At 35.6% G+C, this 17,607-nt stretch overlaps 1 protein-coding gene across 6 annotated transcripts in view; it reads left to right on the plus strand.

Moving 5' to 3' along the window:
• Positions 1-17,607, plus strand: part of CTNNA2 (catenin alpha 2) — a 1,116,872-nt gene that overhangs the window by 1,087,295 nt on the left and 11,970 nt on the right. Inside the window, exon 19 of one of the 6 annotated variants that reach the window (XM_023251812.2) lies at positions 6,394-6,573. The exons of the other annotated variants lie outside the window; for them this stretch is intronic. Coding sequence (XP_023107580.1) covers positions 6,394-6,408 — 15 coding nt within the window. The 3' untranslated portion in view covers positions 6,409-6,573. Of the gene's footprint in view, positions 1-6,393; positions 6,574-17,607 lie in introns of those variants that run through there. 6 annotated transcript variants of the gene reach the window in all.

A 17,607-nucleotide genomic window follows, 5' to 3' on the forward strand; every position in this document is an offset into this window, starting at 1 on the left:
TTAAACTTCGTGAGTTAAGAACAGTTGTGTTGTGCACTTGTGCAAATTCAGAGAGTCTATCATGGAATGCATTATGCATGCACTTGTTTATCTTCATGTGCATGTTTCATTTATAGTGGTGTTCATTGTTTTTAAAATCCATTTGTATGTATCAAAACTCTAATTTAAAAATACTACTGTATATTGTGCTATAAACAAAACAATGAAGTGTAACAGTAATTGCATTAATTTAGGGTCTCAACACTGGTGTCATAGTTCCATTTCTGTCATTGACTAATTAGGTGACTGCAAGAAAATTACATAGATCATTTAGGTCTCCATTTTCTCATTGTAAAATGATGATAGGTCATCTATGGGATATATCTTAAAGTATCCCTGCTCTAAAACTGTATGGTTTTATAATATATTTTTCAAGACATTGCTTACAGGAAAAAGACTGATTCATTGATGAGACATTGTTTTTGTAGGAGACATATAATTGTATAGACCAAAAAGAAAATTTCAGTCCAAAGTTGGTCTTAGAATGTACCCTATATTTGATGGAATGTTACCAAGTGGGCCCCATTCTTTTAAATGGGCAATATCAAACCTGTGATGTTAGCTATGTGTTGGTTTGGAAGACTGATTTGTTTTTCTAACTCCATAATTTTGTTGTTCTGATTGAGATAAAAAAAAATCCTTATCAACTATGTAATGGACAGATTTAGGTATCATTGGGACTATAAAATTAAAAAAAAATACTTCTGCAGTATTGTGGGAATTCCTTTGTAGTGTTGGGAAGGGTTGATGAGTAGGGAATTGTGGGTACTAATGTGTTATGGGGGATAAAAGACATGTGGGGCCTGGCTTCTGCTCTTGAGGAATGTGCAGCCTTTTTGGGTGTCCAGATACATGCCAAGTGTCAACTTATAGGTGAAGACAGAACATGTCTAAGAACTAAGATACATTCCTGTGGTGTTGGGTAGACTGGATTGCACTGGGAAATTTTTGTGAGAATCTGAGGGCTTCAAGTCATTTGGAACACAGTGGTTTAGATTTGTGTTGTTGCACGTAAGGAGGGCAGGGAAGCATTTCAGGTTGACAAGACCATGGAATTGTAAATCTTGCAGAGTAGGTCTTGTGTTTAGATATGGCAAGTATCAAAGCAGTGTATCAAAATGTTTGCCTATAGTCCAGCCCCACACTTTTCCTGAGCCCTTTTTCCCTTAATCATATGCTGGCTTTACAATATATGATACACCTGTTTAGAAGAATTTAGGAGGCTGAAAGTGAGTGAAGTGCAAAGATTATTTATTAAGATATAATTAGGCAGCCATTGTGTCAGTTACACAAAAGGTCACATCATTACTCACAGCCACAACGGAGGAAGAGAACTAAATAAAAGGGAGGAATTAGGTACAGGTGACTCTAGCACTAAGGCATTCTGATTTTCTGACAAAAGTGGAAAAGGATTATCATTTTGGATAAAGGGATTATATTACCATTGAATCATTTAGAAATGTCGGATGGCCATGAGGAAATGCCCACTAGCTGGAGAATCCATGTAAGCAGGACAATTTTCCAAAGCAAACAGAAGGTTCTCTGTGTACTGAGCAGGAATTATGTCAGACTGCTCTCAGACAGCCAGTGTTGAGCAGGTTTAAACACTAAAACTGCACATTGTTATGTAAGCCTCCTTCCCCAATGCACTTGGAAAGAGGTTATTCATTTGGGCATGATGTGCCAAATTGACAAGAGAAGCACACTTATGTTTGAAAACTTCTCTGCTGCTGTAGATTCATAGGTGGCTTTCGTGTATACTTAGCATCACTTAGCAGTTTGTTGTATTTCTTGCCATCTAAGTTCCTACTTTGACCTTTTTAGTAGACTGGGATTCCGTGAATAGAATTGCTTTATCACCTATCCCAGATTCTAAGGATTTAGTTTGTATCATCCAGTAAAATGTTTCTTAATTTCCTATCATGACATAAAAATTAATTTCTAGAATATACCATCTCAGAAAATACCTTTCAAAGGTGAAATTAGTGTATATGGGAAGGATGAAGTAGTGTGATCAAACTCTGGGTTCTCTTAGAAATAATTTTTCCCAAAAAAGTTCAAGTAGGACTTAGGTAAAACTTAAACAATATAAAGTGTTAAAGGAAGTTAGAGACATAAGAATTATGTTTGTCTCAAAAGAATAATTGCAAAGATGGCAACTGTTCCCCTGACCTCGTAGTATCTCTAGAGGTGGTTCTAGTATCAGATTATAATTCAACAAATGTTTATTGGGTAAATGATATGTGCTATTTACTGACCTGTGTATGAATATGGAATTAGCATGGAAAACAGACCTATAAACAGTAACTACAATAGATTATTATAATCACTCTAACAGAAATACATACAAAGTGATACAGGCATTCGGAAGAGAAGGGGGAAGAGGAAACTTCATAAAGGGGGTAATACGTTTCTGAACCTTGATGTATAAGTAGATAGTTTTCCAGGTAGAAGAGGAGAGATAGGATTAGCTCAGAAGAGAAATACAATGCCTATAGTTTTTGAGGTATAGATGTATTCTGTGCTAACTGCACCTGAAAATGTCAGAGTTGGATGGAAAGATGAAGAAAAGTAAAAAATGGAGTTAGAGGTTGGGCTACATTGGTAAGGGGCACTGAAGAGTCTACTCCTGAAATCATTGTTGCACTATATGCTAATTTGGATGTAAATTTTAAAAAATAAAAAATAAAACAAGTGAATGAAAAAAAAAAAGAAGTTGGGGAAAAAGTGGGGTCTGGATGCCAACGAAATTTTTCTGACCCATTCGGATTTTAATGAGTGTTTCTCAAAGTGATCAAAAGATCATCTGCATGCCAAACCCAGCAAATGGTGGGAAGAGTCTGCTAAAATCCAGCCTAAGATACAGACCTGTTGAATTAGAATCAGATCGTAGGGAGTAGGTTCTTAGAATCTATAACTACTCCATCCTACCCCAAGTTTCAGAATCTCTACAAGGCAACAAAACTTAATCATTATGTTTCTGTGTTCTTGGAAAAAGTTTCATAAAAAAAGAAAATATTAAGATTAAATATTAGGGAAAATAGGATTTAAAGACAATATAAGAATATTCTTGGGAAAATTGGCTTAAATTTTGATTAAGTATGAAAAACTTTCTAAGAATGGTGATTATTAAGTGTAAAGAATTGCCAAGTGATGCTATTATATCTCCTTGAAGGAAATGCATAAGACTATAAACATTTAAGACTATAGAAATTACATCTTTCATTTTCATGCTCCAATACAAAGAGTTAATGAAGTCCAGAACTAAGTTCTACAGTGGTCCAGAGCAATATTTATTTCTGGGTGGTATTTTTTGGTAGAGCTATTTAGCTACTTTTACATTTTGATTAGGGGAGCTTCACTGAAAGAGAAATGTATAAATAAGCATTAACATCATGACTGAAAAAATTAAGCATTCATGCTAATACAGAGCCTAATCTATATGATCTATGTTGAAAAATATTAATTATCTAACTACATGTTTGAATCAACGGTTGTTTGCAAGGGCTTTTTTTTTCTTCTATTTTTTTTTCATGGATAACAGCTATTATCTTATACCCATCAGTCTGTGTAAAAGTTACACAAGTGTTCAAAGATGCAAGAAAAAGAAAGGCACTAAAGAGGTATTTTACGTTTGGCCAAGACATGAGGATGAACCCTGGTCTGGAAGGAGGTGGCCCTCAGATCACAGCAAGGAGAGTATGTTCTGGATTTAACCTGCTTTGCACACAGGTCTCCTGTTTGAGAGTGCCAGAATCTTTTGTAGGCTTTTGAGAACTTGTTTAGCGGTCAAGAGGTGATAGGGAACTTTGTTTTTCTCCATATTCACCTCTGTGCAGACAATTGCAGTAACCACTGTGACAGAGATGGTGATGCTATCACGTACTAGAAGCAGTCGACTGGTAGAGTGCCAGTACCTGCCATTAATTGAGCAAATTGATTTTGACATGTTTACCTAAAGAACTTTAAAAAAAAATCTTACAGGTTTTTTTGTTTGTTGTTGTTGTTGTTGTTGTTGTTTTAACTAAGGATATGTAGCTCTGTTACTGGCTTTATCACACCAATCCAGGCAAACATAATCTTGAGTGGTTCTTAGAAGATGTGCCAGGAAAAATTATTTACGTGAATAAGGCCTAGCATTTTACCTGAATAAAAGCCAAGCAGAGAACAGTAACAGCCACATGGTTTTGATGTCTGGTACCTAAAAAATAAGTTACAGAGTACACCACGCTCTCTTAAGGTAGATGTTAAAATTATAAGCAAGGTGTTATTGTTAGTTGTGAATTTGGAAACCGACTCTGTCTTTTACAATTTGGGTGCTACTGGGCAACATTCCTAATCTGAGCTTTTGCTTTATAAATTGGAATAGTAATACAGTTAGAAGGACAGTAGGACAATTGTATATAGTTAATAACATGATTATACTAGCTAAGATGCAGTGAGGGCTCAGTATTTCCAGGCACTGTGCTAAGTATTTTAAATGCACTATGCAATGTGTTTTAACAGTTACCTTGTGGAGGAAACATTGTCCTCCCCATTAAAAATATTAGGAAAATGAGGTTCAGAGAATCGAAGTAGCTTCCTGGAAGTCACAGTTAGTGACTGACATACTGTGGTGCTTCTATTTTTTTAATGTTTATTTATTTATTTATACATTTTTTAATGTTTAATTTTGAGAGAGAGAAACAGAGCATGAGCAGGGAAGGTGCAGAGAGAAAGGGAGCCACAGAATCTGAAACAGACTCCAGGCTCTGAGCTGTCAGCACAGAGCCTGATTCAGGCCCAAACTCATGGACCATGAGATCATGACCTGAGCCAAAGTCAGATTCTTAACATACTGAGCCATCCAGGTGCTGCTATGACAAACCATGATTTTCCTAAGAAGCCTTCCTTGACATTTTCCCACAGCATGATGTGTTTTCTTTCATTCCTAGTAGGGCACTGCAATGTAAGAACTTATTTAATTATATGTCTTCTAACTACTCTGTGAGCTCCATAAGGGTAGGAAATGTGTCTGAGTGTTAAATTTTTCCATTTGTTGCATAATAAGCATGTAAATGTGTGCTTAATACATTAGCTTACTATTTTTTTCTAGTTTAATTAATTCCTTTGTCATTTTAAAAATTTTTCTAGTATATTATGTAGACTTTTTAAAGACTATGGTATAGAAATATACAGAATTTCTTTCAAAATAGCTGAATTAGTCAAATTAGTAATTTATTTCAAAAAGGAATTTGAAAGGGGCCACAGTGACAGAGTTGGTTTCATTTGCTTTCCCACATGAAGGTTATGATACATTAAAATGTTAATTATATCTAGATATGAAATATTGTCCTTTAATTAAGTATCCTAAATTATTAATTCCCAATAATAGTATTAACATTTTAAACAAAACCTTTCACATAATTTAATTAGATATAGATTCAGCTCTATATGCTAAAACATCCAAATACAGTTATTTTTCTATCACAGAGTAAGTCTATATATATGTAGTTCAGGGCCTACATAATGAACTCAGAATCATCAGACACCCAGAGTCCTTCTGATTTATGGTCCCCTCTACTTAGTGTGGGCCTCTATTCTCAAGTTCATCTTTTTTTTTTTAACATTTATTTATTACTGAGAGAGAGACACAGAGTGTGAGCAGGGGAGGGGTAGAGAGAGGAGGAGACACAGAATCCGAAGCAGGCTCCAGGCTCTGAGCTGTCAGCACAGAGCCTGACGAAGGGCTCGAACTCATAAACTGCAAGATCATGACCTGAGCTGAAGTCGGTCACCTAACCAACTGAGCTACACAGGCACCCCTCTCAAGTTCATCTTTTGATCCAAGGTGACTGCTCATGTTCCCTCTTTCCGTTTTCCATAGAGAGAAGAAGTGACAGGGTGAAATAGTGTGCTTCCTAGCTGTTGGCACTCTTTAAATTAAAGGGATATCCTAGGCACATCTATTCTCCTACCCCAACAATTTCTGTTTACAGCACATGAGGAGTCTGAAAAATCAGGAGCGATATGCATGGAGTAGCAGTTCTTGCCCATGTATACCCTCCACTAAATAGAACACAAGTATAATTCTGACTTCTAGTAGTTGCTTTGTGACCTTGGGCAAGTGGTTTGATTTCACTGAGCTCCATTTTTCTTAGCCGCAAAGTGAAAATATTAGTATCTACTTTATTGTGTTATTAGAATTGAATGTGTTAATATGTGGCACACACTTAGCACAGCGTACAGAATAGACAAGTGCTAAATAAATGGGTAGCTAATTTTATTTTTCCTTATCTTGTTTCTTCTAAAAGATGATAGTCTTTTTGATGACATGTGCCTTTTGTTTTTTTCACCATGTCTACTCCAATTAAGCCATTGGATGTGTAGTAGTGAACAACCAGCCAAGGTCTGTCATAGAGGAATCACTTACACAGAGGTGATAATGGACAACGCAGAAGAGATAATGGACAACAACAGAGAAATGAAGTAGTGATTCTCAAGTTACAATCTGTAGAGGAATCACATGGGTAGCAAATAAATTTCTGCTGAGAATTCTGGGTTCTGGTTCCACTGTTCTGAAACCACATCTGAGATGTTTTTGATGCAGAGAATTCATGGATCACACTTAGGGGGAAAAATTGGTCTAGAAAGTAAAAGGAAGAGAGTCTTATACACTGTGGTGAAAGCTTCCCAGTATTGGAAGTCAGTTTGGACCCTTTCCTGGAAAACCTTTTGGCTTGCTCCATTAGGCTATTTTAGTCTACCCTAGCTTGGATAATTCCTACTTGTAGGGGGCTTGTTGTGGTTGTCCATTGTAGGGTATTTAGCAACATCTCTGCCATCTCCTCAATAGATGCTTATAGCAACTTTCCTTCCCCAGTAGTGACAAAGGTCTCCAGACATTGCCAAATGTATCCTATAGGGTACAGGGGCAAAATTGCCCCTGAATACCTATACTTCTGGTCAATCTTGACCTTTTACCTGTAATATACATATTATTTGAAATTGAGCTTTTTTATTTCTTTCTTTTGGAAGGGTGGAAGATGACAGATAAAATGGTTCCAGACTCATATGCCAAATGCCCATCCCCCGCATGGCAGCAGGGTTTGGATATGCACTTTCCTAGAGGCAAGACTCCTGAGAACCCATCACAGTCCTTACGCCATAGCCTTCATATACCTTTTAAAGGTCTCCATCCACCTCTCTTCTTGTCTACCCCAAATATTTTACTGTCTTATAGACATAGGCATTACTACTCTCAAAGGCAATTAAGGATTTTGGTGAGAATGTTGCTTGAAAGAAAGTTTTAAACAGGTAAAATTACTTCAGTTTCTTGCGTTTTATAGTCAAGGTTATTGAGGTTAAAATAATTCAACTGTTTTTATAGCACTTTTTAAAACAAATCCTTTTCATATATCATTATATATTTAGCCATCCTTTGTATATTGTCTAATCCTTATATAACAAACAACTACATTTTTTATATATGAAAAAAGCTAAGCAATAGTTTATTTTTTTCCTTAAAATAATATTAAGAAGTACATAAGGCCAATGGTCTCTTTGAAATTCAAATTACTTATGCAGTTGTTTTTGAGATAATATTAGCAATAATTCTGGAAATGCTGAAATTAATGGGTGAGCCCTTGAAACCAAGCAAGTTGTAGGCAGAAATTGATTGTTTCATAGCTAAGCATTAATTTCTTTAAAAGAAGTTTAGAGAGTTCTAACAGGTGGTGACTCCAGATATAACAGAGATTACTCTTTCTTTCAAAGATGTAGCCATAGTACATTTGAAGAATTTGCCTAGGCATTTTTAGTATATCAGGTAAAGAGATAATGAGGTAGCCTTTACATCTTATAATAAATACGGAGGTGATTTAACTTTGTCAAAGGCTAGATTCACAGGGACTCCAAGATAGGGATTGTGCCTTGAGCAAGCTTTCATCTTAATATTGAGTATGATTTTTAGTAGGGGCAAGATACTGTATCATACTCTCTCTAACCCTTTAATGTTTATCTTTGTTCACTGGTTAAAAGTTGTCATTTTCATGAAAGTTCGCGGAGTCCTTTTTTTTTTTTTCAAAGAAGTTTTCCAATTTCATAGATTCGATGCTTTCTTTCAAAGGAACTACTAATATTTTTCTATGATTTTTTGGCAACACTGTTATGCATTTCCAGTCTTTTGAGGATACTTTGTCCTTTAATCTGTGGTTTTGAAAGTTTTTTTTTACATAGTTCAACCTTTTGCAAGGAAACCTACAATATGTTGTCCATGCATAGAGTCTCTTTGTTAACCAAAGAAATATTATTTTCAGGTTTAGATTGAAGAGAACCCTCTGGTGCTTTTGCTGTATTTCCCCTAAAGTACAGTCACTCCAGGAGAAACAGATGATAAGGTTCTAAACCAGGCCAAACCCTGGCAGGCACATGTAAGGGGAGGCATCCTGGCTTCTCAGGGGAACTACCTTAAATGCCCTTTATTCTTATTTTATTCAAAAGCAGTTGGAGCTGCAGTAGATTCCTAAATACCCTGTAAATAGAAGTCACACACTTGTATTACTGGTAACTGTCTTATTAGCTACCAAGTTAAGCCTCAGTTCCCTCATCCATTGAATAAGGATAAAGTAATACTTTATTTTTGTGTATGTGTGAGGATTAAGTGGTACAACATATGGGAAAATTCTAGTTGGTTGGGATCCTCAATATGTTTTGAATATGGAAAAAATCCAGAGTATATTAACCCAATAAAGGAAAGCATTAATCAACTTTGATCATAGGCTGGTCTTATACGTCAATTTGAGAGGCATCCTGATCTAAGAATGCATCTCAATCAACTGACTAAACACTGGGATATGTGTACCAAATCCCAGTATGGCTTATGTAGAGCTAGCATCTGTGGAGGACATACCAGTAAAGAGCCAGAAAGTACTTTTTTATATTTATCCAGAAGTCTAGCTTCTGAAATAAGACCTTTACATCCATACAAAGCCTTTGAAGACAAAGCAGCAAATAAGTAACTAGTTATATGTAAATGTAACCAAATTTGAGCTGGAATCACTAAGGACAGCTCTATGCATGAGTTGGCAGTTCCTACTGCGAGAATGGTTTACCTTTGTTTTTGGTTGACCTATATCTTTTTTTGGACTGCACTCCACAGCCAGTTTTGAAATCCCAAACAGAAGCTTCCTGTGTTTTATTTCTTTTGAGAATCTTATTTCCTGACTATTCACCATAAGTGGGAAAAATGAGATTGTAACTAACTAGGCTGTCCCACCCATACTTTAGCCCTAGCAATGTCCACTGTGGGGTGGAAGAAGAAAGCTTACCTCCTTTTGAAAGTACCTTGTTCTTGTCTTGCTTGGCCTTATGGTACTCTCACACTACCCTGGGCATTCATTGGGATATCCTTATCTGTGCAGAGTTCATTAGGCCTAAGTTGTACAGGTGATCCAATAAATGATGATAAAGACTCTAAAAGGATTCCCCAAAGGTATCTACAAGTTATATAATAATACTTTACAGTGACATTTTTAAAATTTATGAAAGAGTTTTAAGTTTACTTTCTCACTTGGACCTCAATGGCTGGTGAAAGTGGATCAGTATTATTAACCCCATTTTACAGTTGAAAGTTACTATAGTGTCTAAAACCTTCACAGTCAGTAGCTGATACAAGCAAGGTTAGAGCCAGTTTTCTCTGATGGGCAGTCTTATGCTTTATTCAGGGTAAAGATGTTGCTGGTCCTAGTAGTTGAACTAGTCATTTAACAAGAGATATAGGAAATAGTCTGTGGCAGATGATATAGATGACGGTAACAACCAATACATATTGGGTTCTTAAAATTTATGTCAGTCAGCCTGACGTCATATCATGGTGTCCATCATAGAGTAAAAAGCTAAGTTGTTGAAATTTTGAATAAAGGTTTTTAATGATATGTGAATAAATAGCAAATGCTATCTATGGTAGCTAGAGAAAAGAAGAATTATAGCTTATATATTTTTCAGTTTTTTTATTCATTTTTTGAGAGAGAGAGTAAGCAGAGGAGGGGCAGAGAGAGAGGATCCCAAGCAGGTTCTGCACTTTCAGCACGGAGCCCAATGTGGGGCTGGAACTCATAAACCATGAGATTGTGTCCTGAGCCAAAATAAAGAGTCGTTTGCTCAACTACTGAGCCACCCAGGCACCCCAAATTCTAGGTTGTATTTAATCAAGTTGTTTTTGAACATGTAGATGACTTTAATTGCAGGCAAGAAACTGAGTAGTAGATGATATCTCTGCTTCTTACCTTGCTCATATCTCATGTGAATCATGATTGCAAGATTGAACGTTAGTGTGACTTTTTTTTCCCCTTTGTGGCTTAGGAAAATTCACCTCATTACTGCTTGGTCATGTGACTCATACTTGTGAAAATTTGGAAGAATACATCTAACTCATGCTTAGCCCTAGATAAATGGCACCAATAGCCAGGAATAGAGTTCAGAGCAGCAAAGCACTATGGTAGATTTGACTGGTCAAAGAAGACTGGATATTATTTGTCACATGGACTGAACCCCATTTTTACCAGATATGAATTTTTTGAACTCAAGTTCACACACAAAAATCTGTATTGTTTTTTCTCATATGTAAAGAATGAATGGTGGTATCTACCTTATGTTTCTTTCAAAAATTTGGGATCATGTGTTAAGACACCATGCAAACACAACTCATGCCTCACAGATACTGGTACTATTAATGAGGGAGATGATCTTTAATAATGAAAACTCAGTACTTTATACATAGAAAGCAATAAACACAAAGATTTAAGTTGTGGATGTTTTCTGAGCAAAGGATGATGCTAACTGTACCCATGAAGCACAGTAAGAGGAAGAGGTCATAAGATTTGTGGAGCAGTTTGGCTAACATTTATTTTCTCTATTATGTGGCTAAATTCCACTCTCCTGCCACTATCATTAATTGAGTACTCTTCCATGGAAGAATGAATAGGTAGAAGCATGGAGAGTTGGGCACTATGCTAGACATTGATCCCAAGTTTGTCTTTGTACAAGCTTTGTCATCTCTTATTTCCTCATCCAAAAATTTGCAATTTTCAATAATATGTAGCAAATATTTATGGAATACCAATTTTCCAGACAGTTGTAGGTGTTCAGGATATAGCAGGGAATGGGGAAAAGTAAACCCAGAAGAAAACATTTGTTTGACTTGGTGATGACTGTATGAAAAAAATAATAAAACAAGGCAAGAATAGCAAATTAGGGAGGTAGGGTGGGAATGGAGTCATAATTTGAAAAGGAAGGTTTTCAGTAAGATGTTGGTATTTCACTGAAGATCTGATGGGGATGAGGGACCAAGCCTTACAGTTTCTGTGGGAACAGCATTCTAGGCAGAGGCAGTAATAAGCACAAAGTTCTTAAAGTATAGGCAAGACTGGTGTGTCCAAGCAATAGGCAAGGCATGTTTATAGCTTTTGATTTTACTCATACTGAGATGCGAGACTACGGGACAATGTTAAACAGAAAAATGACATTATTTGAGGTCATTGAATAGGATCAGTCTGGCTTTTGTTTAAGAATAGACTAAAGAAGGTAAAAAGGGATGAGGAGCAAGGAAATTAGAGGAAGATAGTACAACAATCCAGGAAGAGATTCTGAGGACTGGGCCAATGTAGTAACAGTAGAGAAGGTGAGGTCAAACAATGGGTATAGTTCAAAAACTGTTGACAAGATATAATGGCAGATTGGAGGCTAGGTCTGAGAGAACAAGATGTATAACACAAGATTCTGGGTTTTTAACCTAAACAGTTGCAAAACTGTGTTGCCAATGACTATAGGAGGAGTAGGTTTTAGGGAGAGGTAGGGTTAATCATAGAACCTTTCTATCTCTGGAATGTTGGGAAGAGTCAATAAGATCAGCTTAGAATCTTCTTTGTTAAAGTAACAAGTCTTGCAAGAACCTGAAGTAGTATCTAGGTGGAAGTTAAAGACTCAATGGTTACAACTAATTGAGTTGTGCTCTGAACTAAAGATAGGAAACCTCCACCTGAATCTGTGACAGCCTACACTGTGAGTGCTTGGAAATTACTCGAATACGTGAGAAAATTGATAATGGGTTACATCTCACAATGGGAAAAGAAGTGACCAGGAAGAAAGCAAAAGATTTGGAGGGTATTATTCTATGTCTACTCAACAAATGTTTTAAAGTAGGCAGAAAAATGTATTCAATTATAAAAAAAAGCTATGTATTAACTGCTCTAATTTAAAATGAGGTTAATTAAAATTACTGGTTTTACTATGCAATATACTGAAGACCTCTTATGAATCCTTGAATAATGATATCCATTTCTTCTTGTTGTAATTCTCATTTCTCTAATGAAAGAAGAGTTAATTTTAGGTTAATACAGTGAATTATTTTACCCAGTTACATATGTGTCTAAAAGTTTTCTGCATTATATTTAAGATACCATTCTTTATGAATTATGTGAGGACAAATTATGATAATGAGGGAGAAATGATATTAATATGCTACTCTTACAGCATAGCCTTTTATAGGGGGAGGGGTTTAGATGGCCCATCATGTATATAGTGTGTTTAATCTGTTTTCTAAAACATTTATTTACTTCAATTGATGTATAGTCAACACACACAGTTATATGAGTTTCAGGTGTACAACTTAGTGATTGGAGAACTCTGTTACACTATGCTTACAAGGATAGCCACCATCTGTCATTGTACAAAAATGGTATTACAATACGATTGACTATATTTCCTATGCTGTACCTTTCAGCCCCATGACTCACTTATTCCATAACTAGAAACCTGTACCTCCCACTCTCTTTCATCCATTTTCCCATTCCCCTCCCAGTCCTTCCCTCAGGCAACTTCCAGGTTTTTCTCTGTATTTGTGGGTCTATTCCTGCTTTGTTCATTTGTTTGGGTTTTCAGAGTCCACACATGAGTGAAATTATATTGTATTTGTCCTTATCCAACTTATTTCACTTAACCTAATACTCTCCAGGTCCATGCATGTTGTTGCAAGTGGCAAAATCTCATTCATTGTTATGGCTGAATAATATTGCATTGTATGTATCATACCACATCTTCATCCATCCATGGGTTGCTTCATATCTTACTTCTACCGTAGATAATGCTATGATAAACCTATGGATGCATATATCTTTTTGAATTACTGGTTTAGTTTTTGGGGGCTGATAAATGCCCTGTAGTGGAATTACTAGATCATGTAGTATTTCTATTTTTAATTTTTTGAGGAGTCTCCATACTGTTTTATGTATTGGCTGCACTGATTTACATTTCTACCAACAGTGTGCATGAAGGTTCCCTTTTCTCCACATCCTTGCCAATATTTACTTCTTGTCACTTTGCTATTCTGACATGTGTAAGCTAATACCTCATTGTTGTTTTGATTGGCATTTCCCTGATAATAAGTGACACTGAGTGTCTTTTCATATCTGTTGGCCATCTGTAGGTCTTATATGGAAAAATGTCTATTTAGATCCTCTGTTCATTTTTAAGTCAAATTGTTTTTTTGTTTTTGTTTTTTTGGTGGGGAATTGTGTAAGTACTATATCTGATAAGGTGTTCATATCTCATTCAGTAGGTTGCCTTTTTTTTATAGTTTCCTTTGCTGTGCAAAAGCTTTCTATTTTGGTATAGTCTCAATAGTTTATTTTTGCCTTTTTGTTGTTGTTGTTGGTTTGTTTTTGCCTGAGGAGACATAGCTAGAAAAATGTTGCTAAGGCCATGTCAAAGAGATTACTGCCTATGCTTTCTTCCAGGACTTTGTGTATGGTGTAGGAAAGTGGTCCAGTTTCATTCTTCTGTGTATAGCTGTCCATTTTTCCCAGTACCATTTATTGAAGAGATTGTCTTTTCTCCAATATATTCCCTAACATGTTCTCGCCCTCTTTGTCATTAATTGACCATATAACTGTGGATTTATTTCTGGACTCTGTTTTTCTTCCATTGATCTGTTTTTGTGCCAGTACCATACTGTTTTGATTACTACAGCTTCGTAGTATAGATTGTGACACCTCCAGCTTTGTCCGTTCTCAAGATTGCTTTGGCCGTTCAGGGTCTTTTGTAGTTCCATACAAATTTTAGGATCCCTTGTTCTAGTTCTGTGAAAAATGCTATTGATACTTTGATAAGTATTACATTGAATCTGTAGATTTGAGTAGTAGGGACATTTTAGCAATATTCTTCTGATACATGAGCATGATATATCTTTACATTTGTGTGTGCCATCTTCTATTTCTTTCATTAATGTTTTATAGTTTTCAGTATATAGGTCTTTTACTTCCTTGGTTAAGTTAATTTCTAGTTATATTCTTTTTGGTACAATTGTAAAAGGAATGATTTTCTTAATTCTCTTTCTGCTACTCTGTTATTAGTGTATAGAAATGCAACAGATTATTATAAATGACTTTTGTACCCTGTGACCTTGCTGAAATTATTCTAATAATTTTTTGGTGAAATCTAGTGTTTTCTACATTTAATATTATATCCTATATAAATAGTGACAGTTTCACTTCCTTACCAATTTGGATGGCTTTTATTTTTGTTGTCTAATTGCTGTGGCTAGAACTTGGAGTAGTATGTTGAATAAAAATGGCAAGATTTGACACCCTTGTTGTTTTCCTGACAGTAGATGAAAAGCTCTTAGTTTTTCACCATTGAGTATGATGTTAGGTGTGAGTTTGTCATGTATGACCTTTATTATGTTCAGAAATGTTTCCACTAAACCTACTTACTTTGTTGAGAGTTTTTATTATGAATGAATGTTGAATTTTGTCAAACACTTTTTCTGCATCTATTGAGATTATTTAATTTTTATTCTTTGTTTTGTTAGTGTGATGTATCATGCTGATCTATGGATATTAAACTATCCTTGCACTGCCAGCATAAATCCAATTCATTGTGGTGAATGATACTTGTAATGCATTGGTAAATGTAATTTACTAGCACTTTGTTGAGAATTTTTTGATCTATGGTCATCAGGCTGTAGTTTTTTGTTGTTTTGTTTTATAGTGTCTTTGGTTTTGGTGCCATAATTCTGGCCTTGAAGAATGAATTTGGAAGCTTTCTTCCCTATTCTATTTTTTTAGAACAGTTTGAGGAGAATAGGTATTAACATTTTACTTTAAATTTTTGGTGGAATTCACCTGTGAACCCATCTGGTCCTGGACTTCTGTTCGTTGGGAGTTTTTTGACTGTTAATGCAATCTCATTACTGTTCAGATTACCTACTTCCTCTTGGCTCAGTTTTGGAAAATTATACGTTTCTAGGAATTTATCCATTTCTTCTAATGTTTTGTAGCTGTCTTATACAATCATTTGTATTTCTGTGGTGTTGGTGGTTAATTCTCTTTCTTGATGAGACTTTCTAAAGGTTTATCAATTCTGTTTATCTTTTGAAAAAACAACTCTTGATTTCATTGATTTTTTTTCTTTGGTTATTTAGTCTCTATTTCACTTATTTCTGGGTTCTGATCTTTATTTCCCTCTGTATACTAACTTTGTAAGATTATTTAAGATTGTTCCTGTTTCTTGAGGTAGTCCTGGATTGTATAAATTTACTCTTACAATGACTTTTGCTGTGTCCCAGTGATTTTGGACTGTTTTAATTTTTCTCCATTTTTAAATTTCATTATTAATATCTTTGTCAGCATGTTGACTGTTAGTGCCATGATGTTTAGCCTCCAAAGGTTTGTGTTTTTTCCATGTTTTTTTCTTGTAATTGATTTCTAGTTTCATACCATTGTAGTTGGCTAAGATGCAGGATATGATTCCTGTCTTTTTGAATTTATTGCGACTTGCTTTAGGGAATAATAGGTTATATAACCTGGAGAATAGTTTTTGGATGGAATGTTCTGTACACATTTATTAAATTAAGCTGGTGCAGTGTGTTATTCAAAGACACTGTTTCCTTCTTGACTTTCTGCCTGGATGATCTATCCATTGATATACGTGGGCTGTTTAAATTCCTTATTATTCTATCGCTGTCCATTTCTCCCTTTATATCTGTTAATATTTGCCTTATATATTTAGGTGCTCCAATGTTGGTTGCATAGATATTTGTAGTCTCTTGTAGAGACTTTTTCCTTCTCTTTATTTAAATTCTATGTGTGTCTTTAGGTCTGAAGTCAGTGTCTCTAGGCAACATATAGATGAGTACTATTTTTTTTTTTGTACATTCCATCACCTTATGTCTTTTGGACAATTTAGACCACTTACATTTATTTTTTTTAATGTTTGTTTGAGACAGAGAGAGAAAAACTATCAGCCTAGGGCCCAGTGCTAGACTCGAACTCACAAAATGTGAGATCATGACCTGATCCCAAGCCAAGAATTGGACACTTAACTTCATGAGCCACCCAGGTGCCCCTAGACCATTTACATTTAATTATTGATAGGTTTCTACGTATTGCCATTTTGTTCACTGTTTTTGAAGTTCTATATTCCTTTCTTTCCTTGTAATTGATGAATTTCTCTAGTTTTATGCTTGACTATTTTTTTGTGTATTATAGGTTTTTACCATGAGGTTAATATAGAACATATGAACTATATAGTGGCCCATATTAAGTTGATAGTCACTCCAGTTCAAACACATTCTAAAAAAAAAAAACCTGTTTTGAGTCCCCCTTCCATATTGTCGTATTTTACATCTTTTTGTGAATCGCCTTAACTCATTTTTTTAGATGTAATTGAGTTTACTACTTTTGTTCTTTAGCCTTCATGCGGCCTTTACTATATGTTTGCTTTTACTCATAAAATGTTTTTTTCCTAAGTTTTCTTCTAGTTATGCCCTGTTCTTTAAATGGGTTTTATCTTGTTTGCTAACTCTCATGAATTGCTAGTGATTGATTGGGCTGTGTTTTGAGAATTCTGAGATCATGTCTAAGACAAAGGGCTATTGTTTACTGGCCATGCCTACTAAAATGTACCAGTGAAGGAAGAAATGGTAGCAAGTATGATAAACATCAACCATCCTTGCATTATTGGTTTTGGAAGAGACTTGGAGCATTGAGAAGTAGAGCTTTTCTTGAGGTTCTCCACTGTGTTTTTTTGTTTTTCACCTGTCCTACTCCTGGCCTTCCCAGACCACAGCTCAGGAACTGTACTTCCCTTAGATTTTGACTTCTAGTCACCCCAGATTTTTTTCAAAGGAAGATCTATTCTCAAATTCTACCCTTTGGTAACTTACTTCCTTGATAAATACGAGCACAGTCCAGTGAAAGGTAGCAACAGTATTGGAAGCTTGTTGGATAGGACTTGACAGTACCCCTAAAGAATATATAGATCCAAAACTGTGAGTCTTTTGCTGGATTTAGATGACAAGATAGGTCAGTCTTAAGTAGAGATGGCAGGTACTACATCCAGTGGGCTAAAAATTAAGGAGAGATCATTTTGTGGGGAAACATTTAAAACTTTAGAAAACCAGTCTAGGGAACCCAGTTCATGTTTTGATGGAGATTAAGCACCAGGCTTAGGAGGTTGATCTTCAGTGTTTGATGGGCCTTCCTAAGCCAAAAGGGGCTCCTTTAGTGTAACTGTTACATGCTAGAATTTTGT

The sequence above is a fragment of the Felis catus genome, chromosome A3, assembly GCF_018350175.1.
Source record: "Felis catus isolate Fca126 chromosome A3, F.catus_Fca126_mat1.0, whole genome shotgun sequence".
Classification (NCBI taxonomy): Eukaryota; Metazoa; Chordata; class Mammalia; order Carnivora; family Felidae; genus Felis; species Felis catus.